Source organism: Mesitornis unicolor, unplaced genomic scaffold (assembly GCF_000695765.1).
Source record: "Mesitornis unicolor isolate BGI_N332 unplaced genomic scaffold, ASM69576v1 scaffold6600, whole genome shotgun sequence".
Taxonomy (NCBI): Eukaryota; Metazoa; Chordata; class Aves; order Mesitornithiformes; family Mesitornithidae; genus Mesitornis; species Mesitornis unicolor.
This window is the reverse complement of record NW_010157628.1, coordinates 14,408-37,306: the sequence shown is the minus strand read 5'-3', so window position 1 is coordinate 37,306 and position 22,899 is coordinate 14,408. Positions and strand designations below refer to the sequence as shown.

At 41.6% G+C, this 22,899-nt stretch overlaps 1 protein-coding gene across 2 annotated transcripts; it reads right to left on the bottom strand.

Moving 5' to 3' along the window:
• Positions 1-264: 264 nt before the first annotated feature.
• FAM214A (family with sequence similarity 214, member A) lies at positions 265-18,326 on the bottom strand. 2 transcript variants are annotated; one of them, XM_010180838.1, is made up of 11 exons: positions 18,146-18,326; positions 17,091-17,293; positions 16,523-16,648; positions 14,411-16,266; positions 13,799-13,908; positions 12,552-12,631; positions 11,647-11,755; positions 10,657-10,815; positions 8,142-8,210; positions 7,190-7,389; positions 265-1,479 (listed from the first exon to the last, which is right to left on the bottom strand). In XM_010180838.1, the coding sequence occupies exons 2-11, from the start codon at positions 17,258-17,260 to the stop codon at positions 1,326-1,328; spliced, it is 3,033 nt and encodes a 1,010-aa protein (XP_010179140.1). In that variant the 5' UTR covers positions 17,261-17,293; positions 18,146-18,326; the 3' UTR covers positions 265-1,325. The 2 variants fall into 2 exon arrangements, with proteins under 2 accessions (XP_010179140.1, XP_010179132.1); XM_010180830.1 differs by having other exon boundaries at positions 13,799-13,915; positions 14,415-16,266.
• Between the last annotated feature and the right edge of the window lie 4,573 nt (positions 18,327-22,899).

Sequence of the window (22,899 nt, the reverse complement as noted above, 5' to 3'; positions counted from 1 at the left end):
CCCTGGCAGACTTGGGGAGATTTCACGATACCCTCATCTAAGGGCAGCGCTGAACATACAAGATGCACTTTCATTCTTTCTCCAGAGTCTTCATCAGATAAGCATGTTATACTTCCAGATATGAAGGTCACCTTTCATATTACTGACACTCTGTAAACCTACAGTGATGTAAAGAAAAACGTATAAACCAAGGTAAGACAGTCGAGAAACTCCGAGATCTTCAGCAAACATTGTAAAGCTTCATCATTAAATATATACCTCAAATATAATCAAATGCTTCTAACTTTATTTCTCTCAGTTACACAGTTTCACAGTTAGCATAAACTGTTTATCTGACTCTGTTTTGTTTTAGGAACACACAGACCTATTGGAAAATATTTATATGCCCAAGGCAGCATTTCTAGTAAAACTTCCCATGGCCACCTAGTGGCCTCAATGGAGTTGACCTATTAAAAATACTTCGGATTACATGAAGATCCTCCTTATCTAAAAATAAACCAAAGAGTACAAGTTCCATAGCTTTTGCATGTATTTAAGATATAAATACTAACTGGCTTGCACAGTACATCCTTTAACACAATCAAATGGGAGAGGGTGGGAATTTTATGTGAGAAAAACCAGGAACAGAAAGCAAAATTCAAATGGCCCTTAAGGAAAGAAATGGAGGGAGCGAAATATGAATCAAACCAATGAACCGAATGCGTGAGTAAAATAAACCATGGTCACAAGTGTGATTAAATCTCCGTGTGAGAAAAAGAAAAGGAAGAGGGTACCATTAAAGAAGAAAGCAGGATGCTTGCATAGTATGAAATGTTATGGAAATTCACCTGTTGTCCCCATTTCAATACCTTAAATGAATATCACTTAAAACATCACACAGATTAAAGACATCTGTATATATTTCAGATTTCAATATTAATGCCAAAAATACATAGTATGATTTTACATAGGATTTATGCTACATTAGAACACTAAAGACAAACATCACTTGAGTATTAAATGAAACATTAAATATTAAATAACTGAAAAATAAAATAAAAAGTGTAAACGCTAAACTAACTTGGGAATTTGCTATTGCAACACATCCAATGAAGTGGTTTTAAACAGTACAAAAAGATTAGATTTAAGTATGTTTCCAGTCTACTTGGAATACACAAAGCTCATTCCAAAAACCTTTTAAAAACTGGTCCGGGATCACATCAGAACCTTCTCTCTCTCGAGCGCTATTTTCATTCCTTTACAGACTTCACTTTATACTGTCACCTCTACTGGTCTTCGTTTGTAAGGAGTAATCAACAGTAAATACTTCAGTTTGCCATTGTTTGCTAGCATCTTGGTGAAAACTGAGGGTTTGTTGGAGACTCAGTGTACGATTTGAGTTCATACGCAGCGCCACTATCAACTTCCATGGATTTCCGAGAGAACAGGAGCCGTACATCTCTGTGGAGGTAGATCTTTCCAGATTTAGAACTCTGGAACCTGAAAAGACACAAATACATAGATTATCTAAAACAGAAGATTCATCGTTATTCTTAAACTGTTATTAAATTGAATGCATTCCTTTAAAAAAATATGAACATACAAAATCAGTCAGTTAAAATGAACGAAGAAAGAATAACCTAAAATTTTAATCTACTTTGTTTCCCTCAGCATTAAAAGTTCTGTTCCTAATCACCAGTTATGTACATCAAACATTCAAGTTCTCCACAATCTAGAAAGGCAAAATGTGTTCTTCAGTGAGCGCTCCAAAAGGCTGAAGGGAGACCTCATCACCACCCACAACTGCCTCAAGGGAGGCTGGAGAGAGGTGGGTGCTGGTCTCTTCTCCCAGGTGATGGGGGATAGAACAAGGGGAAACGGCACCAAGCTGTGCCAAGGGAGGTTCAGGTTAGAGATAAGGAGGAAGTTCTTTACTGAGAGGGTCGTCAGAAGCTGGAACAGGCTGCCCAGGGAGGTGGTGGAGTCACCATCCCTGGATGTGTTTAAAGAGCGGGTAGACGAGGTACTTAGGGATATGGTTTAGGGGGTAGACAGGAACGGTTGGACGTGATGATCTCAGAGGCCTTTTCCAACCGAGCGATTCTGTGATTCTGTGTGTGAAAACCCAAGGGGTGGCCTAAGCACACAAAAAGGAAGGTTCAAACATCAACAAATGCAAATCTACGTATCCAATACATACTTCACTGCTAACTATCATACAGGCAGATTTCATTGCTCTCTTTATGAATGTACCAGCAAGAAGATTACTACTGCTTTCTATACCCCATGCCAAATTTAAGTCCAACTTGAGAAGCAGTAGGTATGGGGATCTCTTCAGGCAGAGAGAAAAAAGCTTTTCACATAATACAGAGCTACCAGGCAGAGAGAAAAAAGCTTTTCACATAATATAGAGCTGTTTCAGAAAGACTGTAGTTCACTGGCTTGATCACCAAAGGAAGCAGTGGCCAATTCCTGTGCCCATTTATCTTTGATGCTGTGGCTAAACAGCCTAATTCGGGTCCTCCAAACCTGCCAGAGATGTCCCAGTTCCACTTTCCCTGAGATTTAACAACTGCAGATGGAGAGACGAGAGCTGCGTTTCAGAGAACTGCATTCTATGGTCTTCACCCTGCAGAACTCCTAACTTCCTTCTCCTGACCAGGAAAGGCAGGAGAGCCTAAAGAGCATTTCTTGTGGCAACTGAACTTACCGTGCCATAGCCATCATGATGGTAAGAGAGAAAAGCTATTGCTACTGTAACACAAACAGAACAGAAAAGCTATTGCTATTGTAATGACAAAATAACACCATTACAAATGCTGAGAGAGCAGTGCACGCTGTATTATCACATGTTACGATTTGCACAGATTTTTAATAAGCATTTACTCACTGACCCCACTGAACCAAAAGTAGTATCTCTAGAATAAAGCTAGCCATAATCAGACAAATTCTGAGAGGTAGGAGAAAGACACAACTATAGAAGATCCATCAGGGTTTCATTGTCTGGGGCAGGCAGGTTGGAGAAATGGATTCTGTGCCTCTGTTTTGTTCAGACAAGTGATGCAGAACAGGCTGTAGTCACCCCCACAGCCAGACAAAGGAAAATTCTGCTCTCCTAGATACAGCTGTCAAGGGCATGAAATGTGGTGGGGTTCTATGGCTCCCACAGAGCTCCCATCCATCACTATTTGCTCAGAGGTGTCAGTGTGAAAGCCCTTTACCTGGTAGGCAAAGGGGAGAAGATTCTATCTTAAGAGAAGACCCTGGAGGAGAGCACAAGAAGGAGGAGTGGAAGCAGCAAGGGACAAACTGAACGCCATGAACAGTTAATGCAGCATGAAACTCATAAGACATTTCAAAATGAAAAAAATGATTTGAAGATCTTTAGCAGCAGAAGTACGACTGAGGTTAATTCATATAGAATAGATAGATCTAGATATCAAAGCACCATCATAAAAGTAGAGCTCAATTCCCATTTTACACATGGATCTATCAGAAAATAATTAGCAAGGTCTATTTTTAAACTTTCTGTTCGTTATAATCCTGCAAGACTCCCTTTGCCCAGTAAATAGAGCTTCCCTGTAACACGTCTTTTCTGAACGTGACATTTCAAAGATTGAAGGAGGATGAATGAGTGAGGGACAGCAACAGAGTTTGGGGAATTCTTTTCATCTTTGCTTCCATCACCTAATTTTCTTCTTTGAGAAATGTTTACCATAGTAATTGGGATTTAGAAACGTTGCTTTTCACACATGCAAACACATTGCAATAATCAAGACACAACCATTACATAAACCCTTGCAGGGTGGTGATGGAGTGGCCAGCATGGAACTGGCTCCAGAGCTGTGGCAGCTCCAGTAGATCTGTGTAAAGGAATCAATAACAACACAGCAGAGGTCTCTGACAGATGGTGTCCTAGGAACAGCATCAATAGACAAATGCAGGAAGGCTTAAACACAAATATCAGACGAGCTAGAAAGTCTGGCAGAGAAAAGAAAGAGATACACATTACTGAAGAAATGACAAGTACAAGCATAAACCCCCCACATATTTATTTTACAGGCAATCAAAATCCCAAGAAGAGTAAGCCACAGAAACAAGATCCAGCAGGATGAACACAAACATATGTAACAAGACGTGTTTTGCAAGTGGAAAAGACTATGCAACACAACCTATAAAATCTGTTACTAAAGGTATTAGGACAAGGATACAAATTTCTAGATCAGAAAGATCAAAAATCAACCATTAAATCAGTAATGGCATGTCTCTTCAGCTCTCACCAGTAAAGGTATCATATGCCACGCTATGAAAATATTGTAAAAATAAGTTTCTCAACCTCTTGAGGAATCACTCCTTATAACAACCAGTTAAACCTCACCCTCCACTTAGCGTCCAGTAACCCCTGCTTAGCTGCTAAGTAACAACAATTCTGTCCCATGCAATTAAAAGGCAACCTGTCAGTAGCTAAAGCTGTTGACCGAGCTTGAAAAGTTGAAAACTGCTGAGCTGTAGGAAGGTTAACTGTTTAATTGCCTTTTATAGGGGTGCCAGAACGTGACCCAGAAATCAGGGGATGGTCACCACCCTCACAGCGAGGGGCAGAAATGAGGTGTGAGCAGAGCTGCGCTCACAGCTGTTATGCTCATGTACATTTAACTGCAACACAAAAATCATTGCTTCACATGCAACAAAAAGTTTATCCATCAAGTATCTTCAAGAAGCCACTTCCACTGCAGGTGCAACTCTTGATTTTCTTATAACGAATAAAGCTCTGCTGTCCGTACAAGCTACTTTGTGTATCTGTGGCTGTGGGTACAAACACAGTCTGATGGCATATTGAGCAGCATCTCAAACACACAAAACTGCACGCAGAAGCTGCATACACAATAAATCTGACACTTTTAAAGTATGCTGTGGAATATCTGGCCGCCAATGTTAAGTTCCAGACCTATGCAAGCGTTTTTGCTGAATTACCACTTGAAAGGCAGCTTTCATAATGCGAGTGCTGACAACTGTGATTAAGGCCTCGCAAACAGATGTGGCCACAATGCTGCTTGCTGGTGGTGACTTCATTTGTTTTTCTGAGCGAAATTTCAACGTGTAAGCTTAAGATGCAGTAGTTGTTGAAAACAAACACCTAAAACTGAAAGGCTGTTCTAAGCCAATTTGAGAAACAACAAAAGAAATCTTAATAGTGCAATTTTTTTAAGGTTCATATATGTCTCCTATAAAACGAGTTTGAGGAAATATTGCTGCTTTAAAAAATGAAGTTTGAAAGCCAACTTACACAGGAATTATAACTGCTATGACTTTTTCAGCTCTCAATTAAAACCCATCGTTAGTAAAGAAAGCTGCCAGATTGACAACTGAGTCTTGTGTAAAAAAATTATACTTGGTATAACAAACACAAGACAAACCGCTGTAATATTTCAAGGAGTTTTGCATTTCTTCCCTTATGAGAAAGGACCTGCTGTTCGGGTTCTCTGAAGCAAAAAAAAAAGACTTCTGGCATACTCTGCAGGTATTCACTTTCCAAAGCAAGCAGCTAAACATCATAATTATCAGTTTGTTTTTCCAGCCAGAAATGGATGCATTTCAAATTACACATTATAAATCTGTAAGTTGATCCCTACCAGAGGTCTGAAAGCTGAGCTAAATTGTGCTGGTATTTCAAAACTAGAAGCATCAGAACTGCTACATTTCTGTCTCTCAGCAGGTATCAGAAACAGGAAGCTCATGAAAGACCTTTAGCTCTAAAAGATGACAGAGAAAGAAGCAGGTTTGCCTTCAAATAGATGAAATTATTGGGACTGCCTACAACCAATTTACAAACTACATTAGAACTGAAAGAGGACACAAGTCTGGTACTCTTCGTGCCTCTACACCAGACCCAACTGGGCACAAATCTCTGCCCACCTCTGTCCCCAGTTCCTCTGCACCAGTTAGGTCAACATTACAAGTGAATGGAGTCTTTTATTTGGGCTACGCACTCTTTTTCAGAACTTACCCCAGAAGCAAACGTTTAGAAGGTGGTTAGTTAGACATGGCGAGCTACTGTGGCCCGAGAGGATGAATTTCAATCCAGGCTAAAATTCAGAATGAAAACACAGCTCAACAGCCTCATCGCGATGCTATTTTCACACTCCAGTAAACGGACACGCATTTTTTTTATGACTGTCAACTTCCATTTAACGGGAAAGCTTGGCCTGGAATCACTGCCCTAGACAAAGTTGCGTTTCAAAGGTCTGCTGGGTAGAAATCAATGCCACTAAGCAGGGAAAATAATATGTACCAGAAGTAATTCCACAAGAAGTTAAAGAGAAAACTGCAAGAGATTTTATTTTCTTCTGCTTGCTTGCTTCAGAACGTCAGCCACTGCTGTGTTTCCAAGTGCTGCAATGAAAGCATTGGGTCTGCATGTATTGTAAAAGCTTGTTTACAATAATGCAGGCAGAAGCCTGCAGACTGCAGGAGGACAGAGCACATCAATCGTTCCTCCTTTGTTTCGAGCTGCAGTCTCCAGAACATCCCAAGAGCAACAGCACGGTATCTGGTTTCAGGCACTGCTTTGTAAATCATTTAAGGAAGATTGTGTGAATATTTTATAAAGCGAAAGGCATTATCAGCAGTATTGCGTCATTAAACAGGTGTTTACGATTTTACCACTAAACACCGTATTATTTGGAGTAACCCAGAAGGCGTTTTACATTACAAGCTGCTCTGGCAAAGAGGCACTGGGAACCTTCTCCGCATTGATGCTTAGTTTTGGCTTTTCCCCGTGTAACATCCACACTCACTCTTTCATGTAACCTCAAAAAAAGTACATTGATCCAGCCAGAACGAAATCTCTCTTGCTAAAGAGAGAAATAAACTTTACAAGGCTATGCAAAATATCTCTTGCTAAAGAGAGAATTAAGCTTTACAAGGCTATGCAAAATATTTCAATGCCAAGAAAGAGCTTTCTATTTTAACTTCGTTTCTCCCAAACCGAATCCAAATTCTTTATTAACTCCTCTTCCTCTACGGTCTAACTTAAAGCCCGAGTTAAAAAAGCATTCTTTATTTTTCCAAAGAAGCCTGTACACAGAAAGGCTGGAGAGAAAAGAAATAATGAAACCAATTTTGGCAGGTACTTGGTTTTTTATCATTTTGGTTTGGGGTAATTTTTTTGGGTTGGCTTGGGTTTTTTTGATAACACCGAGGAGCTCACCTCAGATGTATGAGGTAGCGTAGCAGCCTCTCTTCAGACTGGTGACCGTTTTCTTTATTGACAGTTCTCTTGATTTCTCGTCTCACAGGAACGGAAAAGGTTCTTTGCCGTAGGAATGTCTGATGATTGGCTGGCATTTCTCTCAAGTCATAGATCACCACAAACATCTTCACCACAGTTTTGTTAGGGTTAAATAAGGTCTGAAAAGACAAATAGTTCCATAAAACACTCTTTAGAGATGACACATTTAAAACAAAACGAACTCCACCTGCCAAAACAGTCACTGTGGTTTTTTAGCATCACACAGAAATGTTTCTGTAAAAACACTGTGCAGTTTTTCTGGCTTTCAATACTTCAGCTACTAGCAATTCCCATTTTGAAATATAATACTGAATTCAACCTCATCTGAATGAAACCCTGGCATATGACTACTATTTTCTCATCTGCATCCCTCTTTTTGTATTTCGCCGGTCAGATTTTTTCTAGACAAAATACACTCACAGGAAGCACAGCGGTGGGCTCTGCTTTTCAACCTGGACTGGGTTCTTAAAAGAAAAAGATCACTGGTTCTAAGCAATGACTCTGATTTACTTCCCAATATTATTACAAAAAATGGGTGGTGTTAAAATGCTACAACATTTAGATACAACTGAGTATTTAATCTTAATCCCTTTCGGATTATAGAATTTGGACCGTGGCCTAATTACTTCTGCATTACTTCACCAAAGCCACAGCAACTGAAATTAAGTCTCTTCATAGCACAGATGGGTTTGAAAGTTCAGTCTTTTTTGTCCCACAAATTCACAGCGATTTCTACTTCGAATATCTACAGTACCTACAGAGATGCACACTTCCACTGCTAGCTTCATGCTCACTTCCAATAACCTCATCTCCTCTGCATGACTTTCTTGATATCAGTGGTTTCAAGACACCCTATCTGCTGAGTACATACCACTTGTATTGTTCCTGAAGGCGGTACCCGATAACCCCTTTTACCAAGGGACTCTAAAGTAATTACACCCTAGAAAGGAAAAAAAAACAACACAAAAAAGACACACAATTAGTTTACAGCAAGATATTCATTCAGAAAACAACCAGTAATGTACAGAAACTAAAAATAGAGAAGGCAATGCATTTAAGATGCAGTTAAAAATCAACAGCAGGGGCCTTAAAGGTACTTTGGCACATCATTTGTGGCCAAGAAGGCCAACGCCATCCTGGGGTGGATGAGAAGGGGTGGTTGTAGGGCAGAGAGGTTCTCCTGCCCCTCTGCTCTGCCCTGCTCACACCACAGCTGCAATCTTGTGTCCAGTGCTGGGCCCTCAGCTCCAGAAGGACAGGAACTGCTTGAAAGAGTCCAGCAGGGCCACAAAGATGCTGGAGGGAGTGGAGCATCTCCTGCTGAGGAGCGGCTGAGGGAGCTGGGGCTCTGGAGCTTGGAGCAGAGGAGCCTGAGGGGTGCCCTCATTCCGGGGGATCCATTTGGAAAGGGCAGTGTCAGGAGGAAGGAGCCAGGCTCTGCTCTGGGATGGCCAATGCCAGGACAAGGGGCAGTGGTCCCAAGCTGGAGCACAGGAGGTTCAATCTGAAGATGAGGCCAAACTTTGTGAGTGTGAGGGTTATGGAGCATGGCCCAGGCTGCCCAGAGAGGTTGTGGAGTCTCCTTGTCTGCAGACACCCAAAGCCCTGGCCGTGTTCCTGTGTGACTGCTGTGGTGATCCTGCTCTGGCAGAAGTTGGGCTGGGGGAGCTTTCCAGGTCCCTTCCAACTCCTCATACTCTGTGATTCTGTGATCATTAAAAGCTGTGCAATAAGGGGTACATTCTCCTCTTGAAACAAGATCCAAGTTTCCACATCTTCAAGCCAGCAGTCAGAGAGCTATGGCAACATAGAGCTTTCTTTTCAAAACAGCTTGTAAGTTAAAATGGTTAAAAAAAATATCTCCTCTTTTCCATTTTTATATCACCTACAATCGCACCAATACTGCAAATCTCACAGTACTGACTTCTGCTTTTCAAAGGCAGCAGATGCACTTAATCTTCCATTCTAATCCAAACTTTAGCCACGATGTCATCTGCTTGTGTACCAGCTGTGACCACAGAGCAACCAAAGTGTCCCACACAATGCACTGTGACACTGCTGAGGCCACCCTGAGGGGACTGCCCTAAGCACGTTTGGTTAACCTGCGGTGCACAACTATTGTACCCCACTGCACTGCACCTAAAAAGAAGAACAAAAACCCCAAACAAACAACAAAAAAAGGACCCCAGAGCAGAGAAACTGGCTATACAAGCAGAAAATGTTTCTGATGATAGAGGCACTATACAAACGTTGTATTAATCCTAGGAGACTCAGCCATAATAGCATGTTTAGAGCATGTGGAAAAGCCTGAAACAATGAAACCCAGCTAGGAAAATAAGCGATGCTACTTTAACCATTTGAGGCACATCAGAATTCCTTCACCTCCTGGAAAATGACATGAAACTATCCAGAAAAATGAAAGCAAAATAATAGATACTTCTTTGGAGTGGTTAAGAGAAGACATAGACAAGTTTAAACTCTATTACTTGACCTTAACTTGCAAAGCCATTTCATTTTCTGAATACTTTTAAAACCAAAAGGTCAGAAACACTGCAAGTGCTACGAATTTAAAATCTAAATATCGGGTTAGTCAGATGTTCAGTGCTTTACCTGTTTAGATTATATACCATATTTTAGACAGACATACGCATGTGAAAACCTCTAAAATGAGATCAGTCACCCAGATAACACTGAGGGTCCATAACAGGCATTCAGAACAAATCGAGCTGTCTGATTCAATGCTCACACACAAGACATCTTTTGCTTTTTACAAGGAACCAATTTTAGACATCCAAAACTGTGCTGGCATTGTAGAAATCTTGAAAAGTATTCACACACAGATACTGAGGACACAAATACCGTGTTGGTGTGGACATCAGCAAACCGTGCAGCTTGTGAGAGTGCTGTGTGTCACGCTAGCTCAGACAACATTTGCTTGAAAGTGCTGATTAAATTGAGTCTAAGGTCTCCATCTGCACTTGTACCTTGGCCTGAACCTAAGCCACTTGCCGGCAGAGTAGTCAGTTGCTCAGGGCAGCTGCTTGTTGGGACAACAAAATGTATCCCATTAAGCCCAGCTATTGCCTCACTGCCTATTTTAAGTTAGATGGCTAAAAAGAGATGGTGCAGGTTGATCGCTCCAGTGTGGAGGGAGACAAATACATTCAATATCCCAAGACGAGAACAGTTGGATGGTGGGGTAGAGTAATGGGAGGAAAAGCACTAGTCAGGGAAAGGAAGAAGGGACAGGAGAACTATATCATAGCAGTTGAAAATAACCCAGGTCCCTGCAAATCCCCACTTCCTGAACCCTCTACTCACCGAGCTCTTGTTCTTCACCTCCAGCTAACAGAATTTATTTAAAATAAACCCAACCACACACTTACCATGTAAGGAGAGGGTGCATTATCATCTGAAACGCTGTAGAATGACACTTCAACTGGCAGAGTCATGTGCGTGGGACAAAAGACTCCGCTTGCTCCCACTTCTGCTGTGAAACCCTCCACGACACCGAGCGGGTCTAAGCGAAAATTCAGGACAGATTCCTGAAAAACAAAACACATACAGCTTAGGTTGGGAATGTCTCCAATAAAGTACAGCAAAACTAAGCAGCAAACGAGGAAACAAGTTTATATGAGGACTTGGGTCGTCTGTAAGGTAACCTGCTACAAATCAACACTGAGGCAAAAGTTACGATGAACAGCAGAACATTCAGCAAGATGACAGCGGTCTAAGAGAAAGCCATCACCAAATCCAGTCTTCATCCTACTGAACCTGGTGCAAAAGCTCACAAGGAATTTTACTGCAGCAGGATCTCTGCATGATTTTCCTTGACATATACTACCTGAAAAAAAAGCTACAATCTATAACTTTCCTCAACATATTCACTCCATATTTCACAAATATGGAGCCTGATACAACTCAATAACGTCCTGGCTATTAGTTGTTGATACTTGATATGCTAGATGCAGTGAAGAGCTGGAAGCTACACTTCAAAGACGTTTTGTCTGCTACACTGATTTAACACAGCTTCTGTAGACTTCAGGAGTGAAAATGTAAATCCTTTCTTCTAGCTATAGTCATTATAAACAATTACAGGTTGTTAAATCTCACTTAAGTCAACAGAGCACCTCCAAACTTGACCATAGTGGAAAATAAAAAGAAGCAACTAATTGTATCTGGATTTCTGAGACAGAAGATGTCTGGGGTGTGAAATATGTGCCTTCACAGCTAAAACATTAAAACAACTTTTATTCAATTTAATTATGGAACTTTTACATTGTAACCAGGCTGGAATTATTCACAGTAATGCACTTTTAAAAGCAGTACAGAAGAGTACTAAAAATACCACACCAATTCTAGAGAATAGGCAATACCTCAAAGTTTCCCAGAAGGCTCAGACTTGTTACTGGTGGAGCACTAGAACTTAGGAATGGTTTCCCATGGCTCTCCGGATCCCTGTCTCTGTTTATACATTGCTGTGGGCTATTAAAACAACAAAAAAGATGGAATAAATACAAAGGATAAACACATTTGCTTTTGTCTTCTGGGTATAAACAGCTCTAGAAAGAATCAAGTACTTCTTGTATCACAACATGTTGTCCTAAAGAAGTAACAGTTGAACATTACCTGGTAATACTTGAGCAAAACATTTTCTACTTAACTGAAAAAATACTTCCACAAGTTTTACATTACAGGGGATAAAGACAATGAAAAGTTAGGCTGTTCATTAACTCCATTAGCAGGAGCCAAAGTATCAGATTATTGTTCCTTGTATGCATATATTTTTGTCTCATATCTGGAGGTTTCCAACATCAAAATACCACACTAAGAGCTGTTTATGTCACATCTATTAATGAATAAAAGGTCATGGTCAGTCCTTTTTTAAAAGTTAAGTTCTCTGAACAAGTTAAAGCAAAATCTTTAACCCATTCAACACTGAGAACAAAACATAACACAAAACCAACATTGATTTCAAGAAGAATCAACAATTACCGTCTTTTCTATTTGAAATTCAAGTTTATTTTACAACACACCTACCCTTGCACAGGACAGAGTTCATCCCAGCAGCAGCTCCTGTACATGGTTATGTCCCAGAGCCACACTAACCTGGAAACCCGCTGGGCCACCTTGGCTGCCAGACCTTATTTCAAAACAAGGATCCTTTTGAAAGGCACCCCATTTTTTTGTCTTTGCTAACATGTTTTGTTGTTGCATACAGGTGTGTACATACATTACGTCTCCCCCAAAATTCCTGAAGTTTCTGGTAAATAAAATATACCTTCTTGCAGACAGACACTTCAACTGCAGCAGTGATGAATCCAGATCAAAGCAACCAGACTGTGTTTTCCTTTGAGGAACCTCAAGAGGGAAAGAAGATGTTAGTTTGAAAACTTTAGAAAGGACCATTTTGCCAAGTAAGCACAAATTTGCCGAGAATTTTCATGACATTACAAAATTATAAGAACAGAGCAGAAGAGAGTAATTCCTATGTATTTTAAACTTAGTGAAAAAAAAATGCTAAAATCATTAGTGACAAGACTGTAAATCCTGATTAACAGGAAGTACTTAGATAAAGAGTCAAGAGGCTGAGGTCTCTTTGGAACTGTTACTAAACAGGCTGTCACACACAGAATCATAGAATCACTCGGTTGGAAAAGCCCTCTGAGATCATCACGTCCAACCGCTCCTGTCTACCCCCTAAACCATATCCTTAAGTACCTCGTCTACCCGCTCTTTAAACACATCCAGGGATGGTGACTCCACCACCTCCCTGGGCAGCCTGGTCCAGCTTCTGACGACCCTCTCAGTAAAGAACTTCCTCCTTAGCTCTAACCTAAAGGCTGTAACAATTTCCATCCAAGTTCCCTGAAAATATGTCAGCCTTTACAAGCACTGAAGGATAAAACGTATCAAGCGTTGATTACAGAGCATCAGTACTTCTATGGCTTTACTTGGGACTGCCTTTTTCTTTAAAACTCCCACCAAGAACTGTAACACTTCCCCAGTGTCCGTGTGTCTTAGCACAGCGGCTTTGTTATCACTTAGTCACTGGATGACATCTGACTGCTGAAGAACACACAGTACAAACTGCTCACAGAAACAAAAGCTCTGGAATAATAGGCAATCAGGTATTAATAACTCACACAAAAACTCTTACATGACAAAACATCTTAGCTTACACTTAAAACACTCGTCTTGAGAATACTTTCTTTTGTGCTCTAAAATAGCACCGAAGCAATTTTTTGCCACAGATTTTTCAAATGTCACCTTTTGTTAATTTTGATGGGATCTCAGTGACTACCTCTTTAATATTTTCTTTTCCAGAATTATTTTTCAACTTCATTTGAGCGTTAACTCTTAAATTTCCACTTGTGAGAGTATTCATTCTGACACTCCAAGTAAACACACACGCTTCACCTGGAGAATCTGTCACATTTTCTACCATACACAGATATTAAAAGAAAAAAAACAACCCCACTTCATTTCTCATTTAAAAGGTAAGTTACAAATTCAACAGTAACTCACAGGACTTGAAAGCAGAGGCAATCCAGTTCTAGGATGAAAAGCCTTGGTTGAAGTTCCATCCAAGGATCGAAAATGATGTTTCTGCCATATATTTGTGTGTTTTAGGGGCGGTGGTTTCTGTCAGCAAAACAAATGCACTCAAGATATCAATGGGACATTTCAATGGCCTATCATGGTAATATTGTGCTTGCTGTAATGGAGAAGACTTCTGAACCAGGTGGATCTGCATCACCTTTATCATATTATGAAATAAATATTCAGCATAAGTTCGCCTTGACTCAATCTGTAATCACACAGACTGCTCTCTAAAGACCACATCCCATATTCAGACACTGGTATATTTATAAAAAGACAGGATGCCTAACTCCTAACTGCCTGTGGAAACTGTCATCCGTAATGCTATCACCATGAGCAGAATAAGACAACGTTCTTAATGTTAAAGTTATAATTAAGAAGGTATGGGGGAGGCACCACCAGCCAAACATTACCTCAGACCCAGACAACAGCAGCACGCTGCTTCCTACTTAAATCCCTCTCCATATTGGTCCTTAGCAGATACAGGGTACAAGCTATCTAAGAGCAGCTACAGAAGTTATCTTTTCCTCTATGTATTTACCTGTACATCTGGGTTCTTCAGCCGCTCACACTTAACTACACCGTCTTCTGTAGGTTTCCTCTGAGAAGTGCTTTGGAAATCAAGGCCTGTTGGGTCTTCATTCTCATCATGTGCAGCTTTCGGTTTATCTTGTTTTGTTTTGTTTTTGAAACTGTCATGGTCTTTATTTAAATAATTTTCAATACTAACAAGCTGAGTATTTTGCTCATAAATATTTGGGGTTTTTGAGTCTTTACCTAAACACTTGAGCTCGTTTTTGTGCAAAGAGTCAGATACCTGCATCACAGTTGCTTTTTTTGTACCTTCAAGCGTTCTGCATTTATCTATCTGTAAATTGTTAAAACTGTCCGTGCCGTTGCTCTCACTAACAACTGTTCTTTCTTTAAGTTTATTTGTGCAAATCTGTTCAGCAACGCTGCCGAAATTTGAACACTGTTTAATTCTATTGGTTATCTGGTCTTTCTGTGCGGTACCAGAATGAACAGTTTCCAATTTCTCTGGGGATTCTGATTTATTTTCTTTAATACATGATGATGATGACGTGTGAGTGTTAGTCAATGCATGAGTTTTATTTGAAGTCTGATGAAATGCATTTCGGACAGCTTCACTGGGCTTTCCCAAAACCAATTTTCTTCTTGCTTGGAGTTTCAGAGTAGCCTTCAATTCTCCATCAAACCTAGAAGTATTGATAGGAGTATCGGGTGTCTTCGTCCTTGATTTACCGCTGTCTTCTAACAAAGAAAAATCAGGTTTAGGAAAAGAAACAGAAGACGGTTCCTTGCCTTTCTTCAGCAAGTTTTCATCTTCATATGTACTTCGGAAAATTTTTGAAGTAACTGGGCCAGTCTCATGCACTTTGAATGGACGTCCAGGAACATGAGAAGTAGCTGGATCACAATGAATCAAGTGTTGGGCAATCCTTGCTATCACCTCCTGCCGCTCCTGGAGCAGAGAATCGATCAGGGGATTGCTCTCTCCTGCTGAGTGACGGCCACAGTGGTTCACTGGAACACGGGCATCGAGCAGTGGGATCTCTGGTATTGCTTTAGTTTTGCCTTCGCCACCGTCTTCTTGTATTGCATTATCTAAGTTAGCGACAGAAATAGGGGAGGTTTCCTTGCCTTTCCTTGGCAGGTTTTCATCTTCGTAAGTACTCCGAAAAGCTTTCGGCGTAGCTGAGCTGGTTTCACGTATGTTGAATGGACGGCCAGCAACAACTGGTGAAGTAGCTGGATCACAGTGAATCAAGTGCTGAGCAATCCTTGCAATGACTTCTTGTCGCTCTTGAAGTAAAGAGCCTATCAAAGGATTGGTTTCTCCTGTGGGCTGATGAGAGCAATGACTATTCAAAACACGGGAATCAACTAGAGAAAAGGATTTCAAAGTTCTGACAGGTGTTTCATGAGGTTGTGTCTTACTGTCTGTCGTAGCGTTATAGCACTGAACTTTAGACTGCGATGCCCCAAAGTCAGATCCAAGTCCAGTAGATGGATATAGTTTCAAATTTCTGAGAGATGTAGTAAATTCGGGGGTCTTTTTTCCATTAAGTAGGCTTTCAGGTGTCATCGTGAACGTCTGTTTCCCACAGAAGCGCTGCGGACTGGAGGTACTGCATTGCTGTGCCGCACTGGAATCGCTGTGCTGATGTAACTTACGGTCTTGCATTCGCTTTTCATAAAAGCTGAGGTTGGTGTGAATACTACAGGTTAAAACTGGGTAGTTCGATTGTCTGGGCAAGGACTGGACGCTGACTCTCAAGGCCACGTTGTGAGAAACATTAGGAACAGGAAAGACATGCTCAGTTGGCGTCTGGGAAAACGTCCACTGCAAGTCCACATCTGCAGCACTCACCCTGAAACAGTACAGAAATAGCTAAGTGAAGAGTCTTTAATTATCTTAGTAACACAAATATCTAAGAAAAAGCACTAGAGGCACCAGCAACTGCTGTATTTTGCGAAGTATACGAATCCTATACAACTGCCAAAGTACTTGGCCAACAACATGGCACCTTCTGAAAGCAAACAAGAAAACAGGAGGGAAGAATGGTTTTAAGACAAGTTGCAACAACCTGCGAACAGCAAGCAAGTGTTTTCCCATCCCAGACTCACCTGTACAGAATGTTTCGGGGAACAGCACCATGTGAAACACTCAGCCACGCACTTAGCTGAGAGAAGAAAACAAAAGAGCGAACAGCCAGTAAAAGGGTCTTCTCTTCAATAAATCGATCTCCGCTCCTAAAATGCATTAAGAGAAACACACGGATGTTGGTAAGGCTACACAAAGAGAACTATTAGAACTAGAACATCTTCAGGTCTTCATTCAGAAACAGCTGAATCAAGCCAAACAAAGAAAATCCTCAGAGATTTTGAAGATTACAGAGCCCGATTTGTTTTTATCCACATAATTATTTATACAATTTCACATAAAAATAATGTATAAAAATGGTAATTTTCAGCTATGGGCATTTCACGCTCTGCACTGCACAGTGTGCACTGCAGAAAGTTTGAGTACAGGAAGACTACGATTAAAAGATGCTTACATTTCACCGGTAAATAGGGCTTTTCTTAGACCAGGCCTCATGGCAAAGGGCCAGTTCAAAACCACTGATTACTTTAAGGACTTGAATTATGACAAGATTGTTGCAACTATCAAAGCTAATCCTAATACCCAACTTACTGTCGAGGAACTGGCTCCAAAATCCACCTTTCTAACAGCAACGCGTCTTGTTTGATTGCGGGATCATTTAAATCATTCCCCTCAGTGGTGGGCCCTTCATCGCTATAGCAACAGTCTGGAAGCAGCATCACTTCAACCATGATTGGAATATTGTTCTTCCACAGTAGCATAACCTCAGATCTGGTTCGCCTGGCTTGACGACACTGAGGGCAAGAAAAAACGTCAACGTATGCAAGCCATAAAAGTACGAGCCAGATTAAAATCTGCTTCAAAACCATGTTCCAAAGTACTCGAGAAGGGTAAGGGTCAAGTTCTGTACACTGGGTTGCACCAAATCGGAGATAAGATTCCAGAGCTATTAAATGAAAAATAATTAACAAATCCTTTATGGCTGCCATTTGAGCAACTTCTGAAGAAAATGAAAAGAGCTCATAAACATTTATCTCCCCAGCAACTACACTGTGCTGTGTTGTGCTTCTCTCTCCATAAAACATCCTCTTGGACAGACACACTCAAGCTGTAACTTTATAAATTCCGAGCCTTGGAGCAGGCTCACTTCTGTGTGAATAATAACTTAAAATTCACACAGTACCGAGGAACTTTTACTTGAGATGGGATGCTCCAACCTTACTCCAAAACAGACTAGCTAGAGTCAACGTGCTTGTGTTTTGTGGATCGCTAACTTTTCGAGAGCATCTGGAAAAACAAAAAGTTGGGCAAGTCAGCCTCTGTCTTCTCAAGGGAAATAAAGAAAAGCCTACAGACCAAGAAAGCTAAGTATAGCACTCGCCATTTGCATAATAAAGACTCAAATAGGTACCGCATGCAGGTAGTCGTGCAGAATTTCATGTTCAAGGATAAAAGGCTTAATGATGTCTCATTTTAAGGACAGATCTATTATTAGTAAGATACTGAATTACATACTCGTTGAAATGCGGGACTGACAGAAAGCAATTGTTACTCATGTTTAACTGTGAAGCTACCGTGGGGTTCTCAGCTGACTTTAATCATGGGAGCAAGGGCGCAGACTTAAAACGCAGCGGGAACCCTTATACCTGAGCCAGTTTGTCGCTGCATTCATGCTTAGTTGTTGGCGGCTGACTTGATTGTGCCGGCGGGCAATGAAAGCCCTCTGTTCTGCCCTTGATCGAATACTCAGGTGTTCGACCTTCGGTGATCAGCAAGGCCAAGGAGACCAGGAACTCCTCAGCTTCATACTCAAAGTACTCATCCAAAGTATCTGTAATTTCAAAAAGACAAGAAATAATAATGACATCCACTGTATAACGAGCTTTCGACTGTTGGCTGACCCAGCAGTTTGTTCCAATTTACACTTAAAATGAGAAATGAATCTTTGTATCAGACTGGCCACACTCCCCACAAGGTCTAAGTTACCGTACCACCACAAAACATCTTTCCTCATCTCAATGTTCTCACTACAAGCCGGCAAAATCAGCAATATTCTAAAGAAAGCTTCACGTACTAACTGGCCGATGCACCAGATTCTCAGCAGTGCTGTGAACCACAGCTGGACCACAGTTTCTCTAGAAGAAAGTTTCTTGGGCTCTAGTGGGAGAAGTCTGATAGCAGCATGACTTAGCATCGTTAGTATCATGTGACAGATAGAAAAAGAAGCACAGAATCACAGAATCGCTTGGTTGGAAAAGCCCTCTGAGATCATCACATCCAACCGCTCCTGTCTACCCCCTAAACCATATCCCTAAGTACCTCGTCTACCCGCTCTTTAAACACATCCAGGGATGGTGACTCCACCACCTCCCTGGGCAGCCTGGTCCAGCTTCTGACGACCCTCTCAGTAAAGAACTTCCTCCTTAGCTCTAACCTGAACCTCCCTTGGCACAGCTTGGTGCCATTTCCCCTTGTTCTATCCCCCATCACCTGGGAGAAGAGACCAGCACCCACCTCTCTACAAGCTCCCTTGAGGCAGTTGTAGGTGGTGATGAGGTCTCCCCTCACCCTTCTCTTCTCCAGAAGCCACAATGCATCATAAAATACATGAAAAATTGAGTAAGAAAATACAGAAAGTTTTACTCCTATTAGAAAAAGTGGGACACAATGTTCTTTAAGATCCTTATCGCGTGTGTCTCTCCTGCTGAGAGCAAGGCTTACTTGAGAGGTCCACTTTCAGTTACCGTTAACACATAGCAAAGGCGCCCATGCAGTATTTAGAGGATTCATTGTTTTGTACCATGGTCAGTCTAAACTTGTGCAAAGAACTAACACTCAACAAGTCTTCATAACCAAAGCAGCAGCTGCCACTGCTCTTCAGGAATTACCTTGGCACACTCGATTCCTGCAGAGGTAGGATGCACCAGTCCCCAGACTGTACGGTGTTTTATAGAGCACCCTTCTCCTCCTCCATCACGAGGATGTCACTCACCATTCAAACACATGCAAGTACAACCAGATTGTGTCATTCCCCTCTCTGCTTGGAACCGGTTAAGTTTCAAAATTATTTAGTTACTGAAGAGGTTATAGAAAGATCTCTTTTCCAAGAAAGCTAAAATACATTCAATTCAAAGTCTATTTTAAGAGCAGCACAGAAAAGCAAGTGGGAGGCAAGGCTGCCAGTAGCTCTTTACCTTTATTTTTAAGCTTTAGGGGGGAAAAAAGCTCATGACATTGTCACGATTTTAGCTTAAGTGTCCCTTGTCATCCACCACAACAACACTGGCACAGGGACAACGTTAATTTCTACTCACGTGTGGTTCCTAAAATACCTTTCCATTTGGAGGGGAGGGGAGGGGGGAATTCAGTGGTCTCTTTTGTCTTCATTCCCTAACAGAGCATTTGGCAAACAGGGCAGACAGACCTGAGAGGTCCATACAAGAAGGGATGCATGAAACAAGAGTTCCAAGTAAATGTGCAAATACCTGCATGGACAAACTGCAGAGTGTGTAGAACTGGCTGCTGCATGTACATATTTGCCTAGCCCAGGCTTGTAACTGCACAGACCCCAGGGCTTACAGCCTATTTTGAAGGATCTACATAAGAGAAATAAGAGAAGTCAGCCCACTGCCAGGGAGCTCAGTTCACTGCACAGGAGCCCTCATCTTTACTGGCTCTTCCTCCCTCTTTTTAAAGGGACGCACTTACACAGCTGCTTTTGGGGGCCAAGCACAGGCTATAACCAGGACCCTCACCTGTCCGCAGCACTTCTGACCCATGCCACACACACCACATCTGCATGCACACATCCATGAAAAGGTGCTGGGCGCTGAACTGCCACAACCAGCACAAGTCCTGCGGCTCCATCCTCCGGGAGAAGCAAGGAAGGGGCTTTTCTGAAACAGCCACCTGCCCCCAGCCTGGGGAGCACCCCAAGCAGGAAGGGATCGCAGGTCCTGGAAGAACAGAAGCTGGACCAGGCCGCCCAGGGAGGTGGTGGAGTCACCATCCCTGGATGTGTTTAAAGAGCGGGTAGACGAGGTACTTAGGGATATGGTTTAGGGGGTAGACAGGAACGGTTGGACGTGATGATCTCAGAGGACTTTTCCAACCGAGCCATTCTGTGATTCTGTGAACAGGATGCTGCCAGGACAATTCATCTGGCCACTGCCTGCCCTCAGGCAGGAGAAAAGCCAGAGGAGGATGAATTACCCTGGAGGACCCCATATGGCATGTGAACGATACATTAAATGATCTGGCATGGGTTAAAACGGCCATTCATCTGACGGACAGCAGAAAATGACTAATAAAGGGTGCATGAAAGATTAAAGGAATGGTAAATAACAGAGAGAACAAGACACTTAGGTAGTGATATGAGTCACCTACAAAATTAGGAAGTCTGGTGAACAATAGGCAAGTCATACATAAGGGATTTGGAAAGACTCCAAAAAGGATTTGGGTAGTACAGCTGACCCCAAAAAAACCTCAAATTATCCCATACTGCAGCATTATCTTGCTGCTAACACAAGCTTCGTGCTCATCTTTGTGTGTCCAAAGGCCAGGGTAATGTTAAGAAAGCCACAGCAGGATCACTACTGGAGTATTTTTCCTCCTGTAGTTCCAAAAAAACCAGAAAGTATTCAGCGGGAGTGATATTAATTTAAACAAGGATTGCCTCATGCTTAGCAGACTAAACAGAAGGGGAATTCATCCTTAAGGAAATGTATAAGAAGAATTCTGTTTAGTTCAAAAGTATGGTTAAAAAAATAAGAAGAGCTTGATGAAGATGTGCATGTACTTGTGCAGACAGAGCCTGTCCCAAACACCTCCTTACTGTAACAGAAACGTGCACAGTAAGACGTGATACCTGAAAATTTACACTGGAGAATTTTAAACGGCAAAATAAGCATGCCCTTTAATTAACATGAGCAGCTTACCATGTGAAGCAGCAGCCCTTCTGTTTGGCTCTCTTTGTTAGAAAGAAACCGTATTTGATCAAAAGCTCCTGGACCTGACACAAATTAATAGATAAATCCTATGGCCCGAGCGCTTCTGCTGAGCTGGTCAGAGTCAAGGAAAAAGCCCACCCCCTTTTTGTGTTAAAAAACCCAACCAAACTGATACCAAAGCTTATGCTGTATACTTCAAATGCTCAGTGACTCCACAGATATGTCACAAATTGAGCCACAGGCAGTTTAAGCCTCTCCAAATGCAAGATCCAGTGAAACTAGTCAATAAGCAAGGCCTAGTGAATAAAGGTAAATAAACTAAGAAATAATCATGACTCAAATTGAGAACACATACACAGTATGACCTTACGTAAACAGATAAACCTTCCTTTAAGTTCAACTTGCAGACACTGCCTCTGTTCCTGTATCAGACCTATTATTTCAGAAGCAACTGGTTTCTTGCCTTAAGGATGGAGGAGCAGACCCAAGGAGATAGAGACTTGATTATATTGGCTGCAGCTACAAACACACGATCTCGATTCAAAATAAAAACTGCTTCTCATTAAAGGATGATGAACAGCAAGTACTGAGCTAGGAAGTGCTGCTGTTTTCATGCCAGCATGGTAAAGACAGGGTCGACCCTTCAAAATTATGTCAGCAATAAAACAAACCAGGTATTTGATCTGGACTTCAAAAACAATAATAAAGCACAAAAAGCAATGGATATTGAGAAGTGTTTTCCTACAAAATTCAATAAAGCACAAAAAGCAATGGATATTGAGAAACGTTTTCCTACAAAATTAATGTGGCGTATTGACCTTTTCCAGCTCCACTAGATTTCTGTCATTCAGCAACTTCTGAGAGTTTTCATAAAGGGGAAAAAAAAAAAACCTATAAATATTGAGAAGCCTGGTAATTGTTCCTATAGAACAGACACAGATGATGCAAGCTGATGTAATTGAGAACAAGGGTGGAAAGACATCGACAGAAACAGCAAACTCAGTGTTCAGTTGAAAAAAGTCTGTGTGTGTGCTGTAACTGTTTGCTTTTGTGTGCGAATCAGTCCCGTTAAAGCCACACATCACATATTGTGCATAAAGCAACCTCTGACTACACAACTTACGCGTATTACTCTGCTTCTTCTCTAGCAACAGAACATGCAAGTATATAGCATAAGATACACATCCCAGCAGTGTCTGGGGTTTATTCCCTTTAAAGTAGCACAAAATCCAGTTAGTTGACACAAGGAACACTTCCAGAGCACTGGCCCAGGCTGCCCAGAGAGGTTGTGGAGTCTCCTTCTCTGCAGACATTCAAAACCCGCCTGGACGCCTTCCTGTGTAACCTCATCTGGGTGTTCCTGCTCCGGCAGGGGGATTGGACTGGATGAGCTTTGGAGGTCCCTTCCAATCCCTAACGTTCTGGGATTCTGTGAAGGACAAAGGAATTCA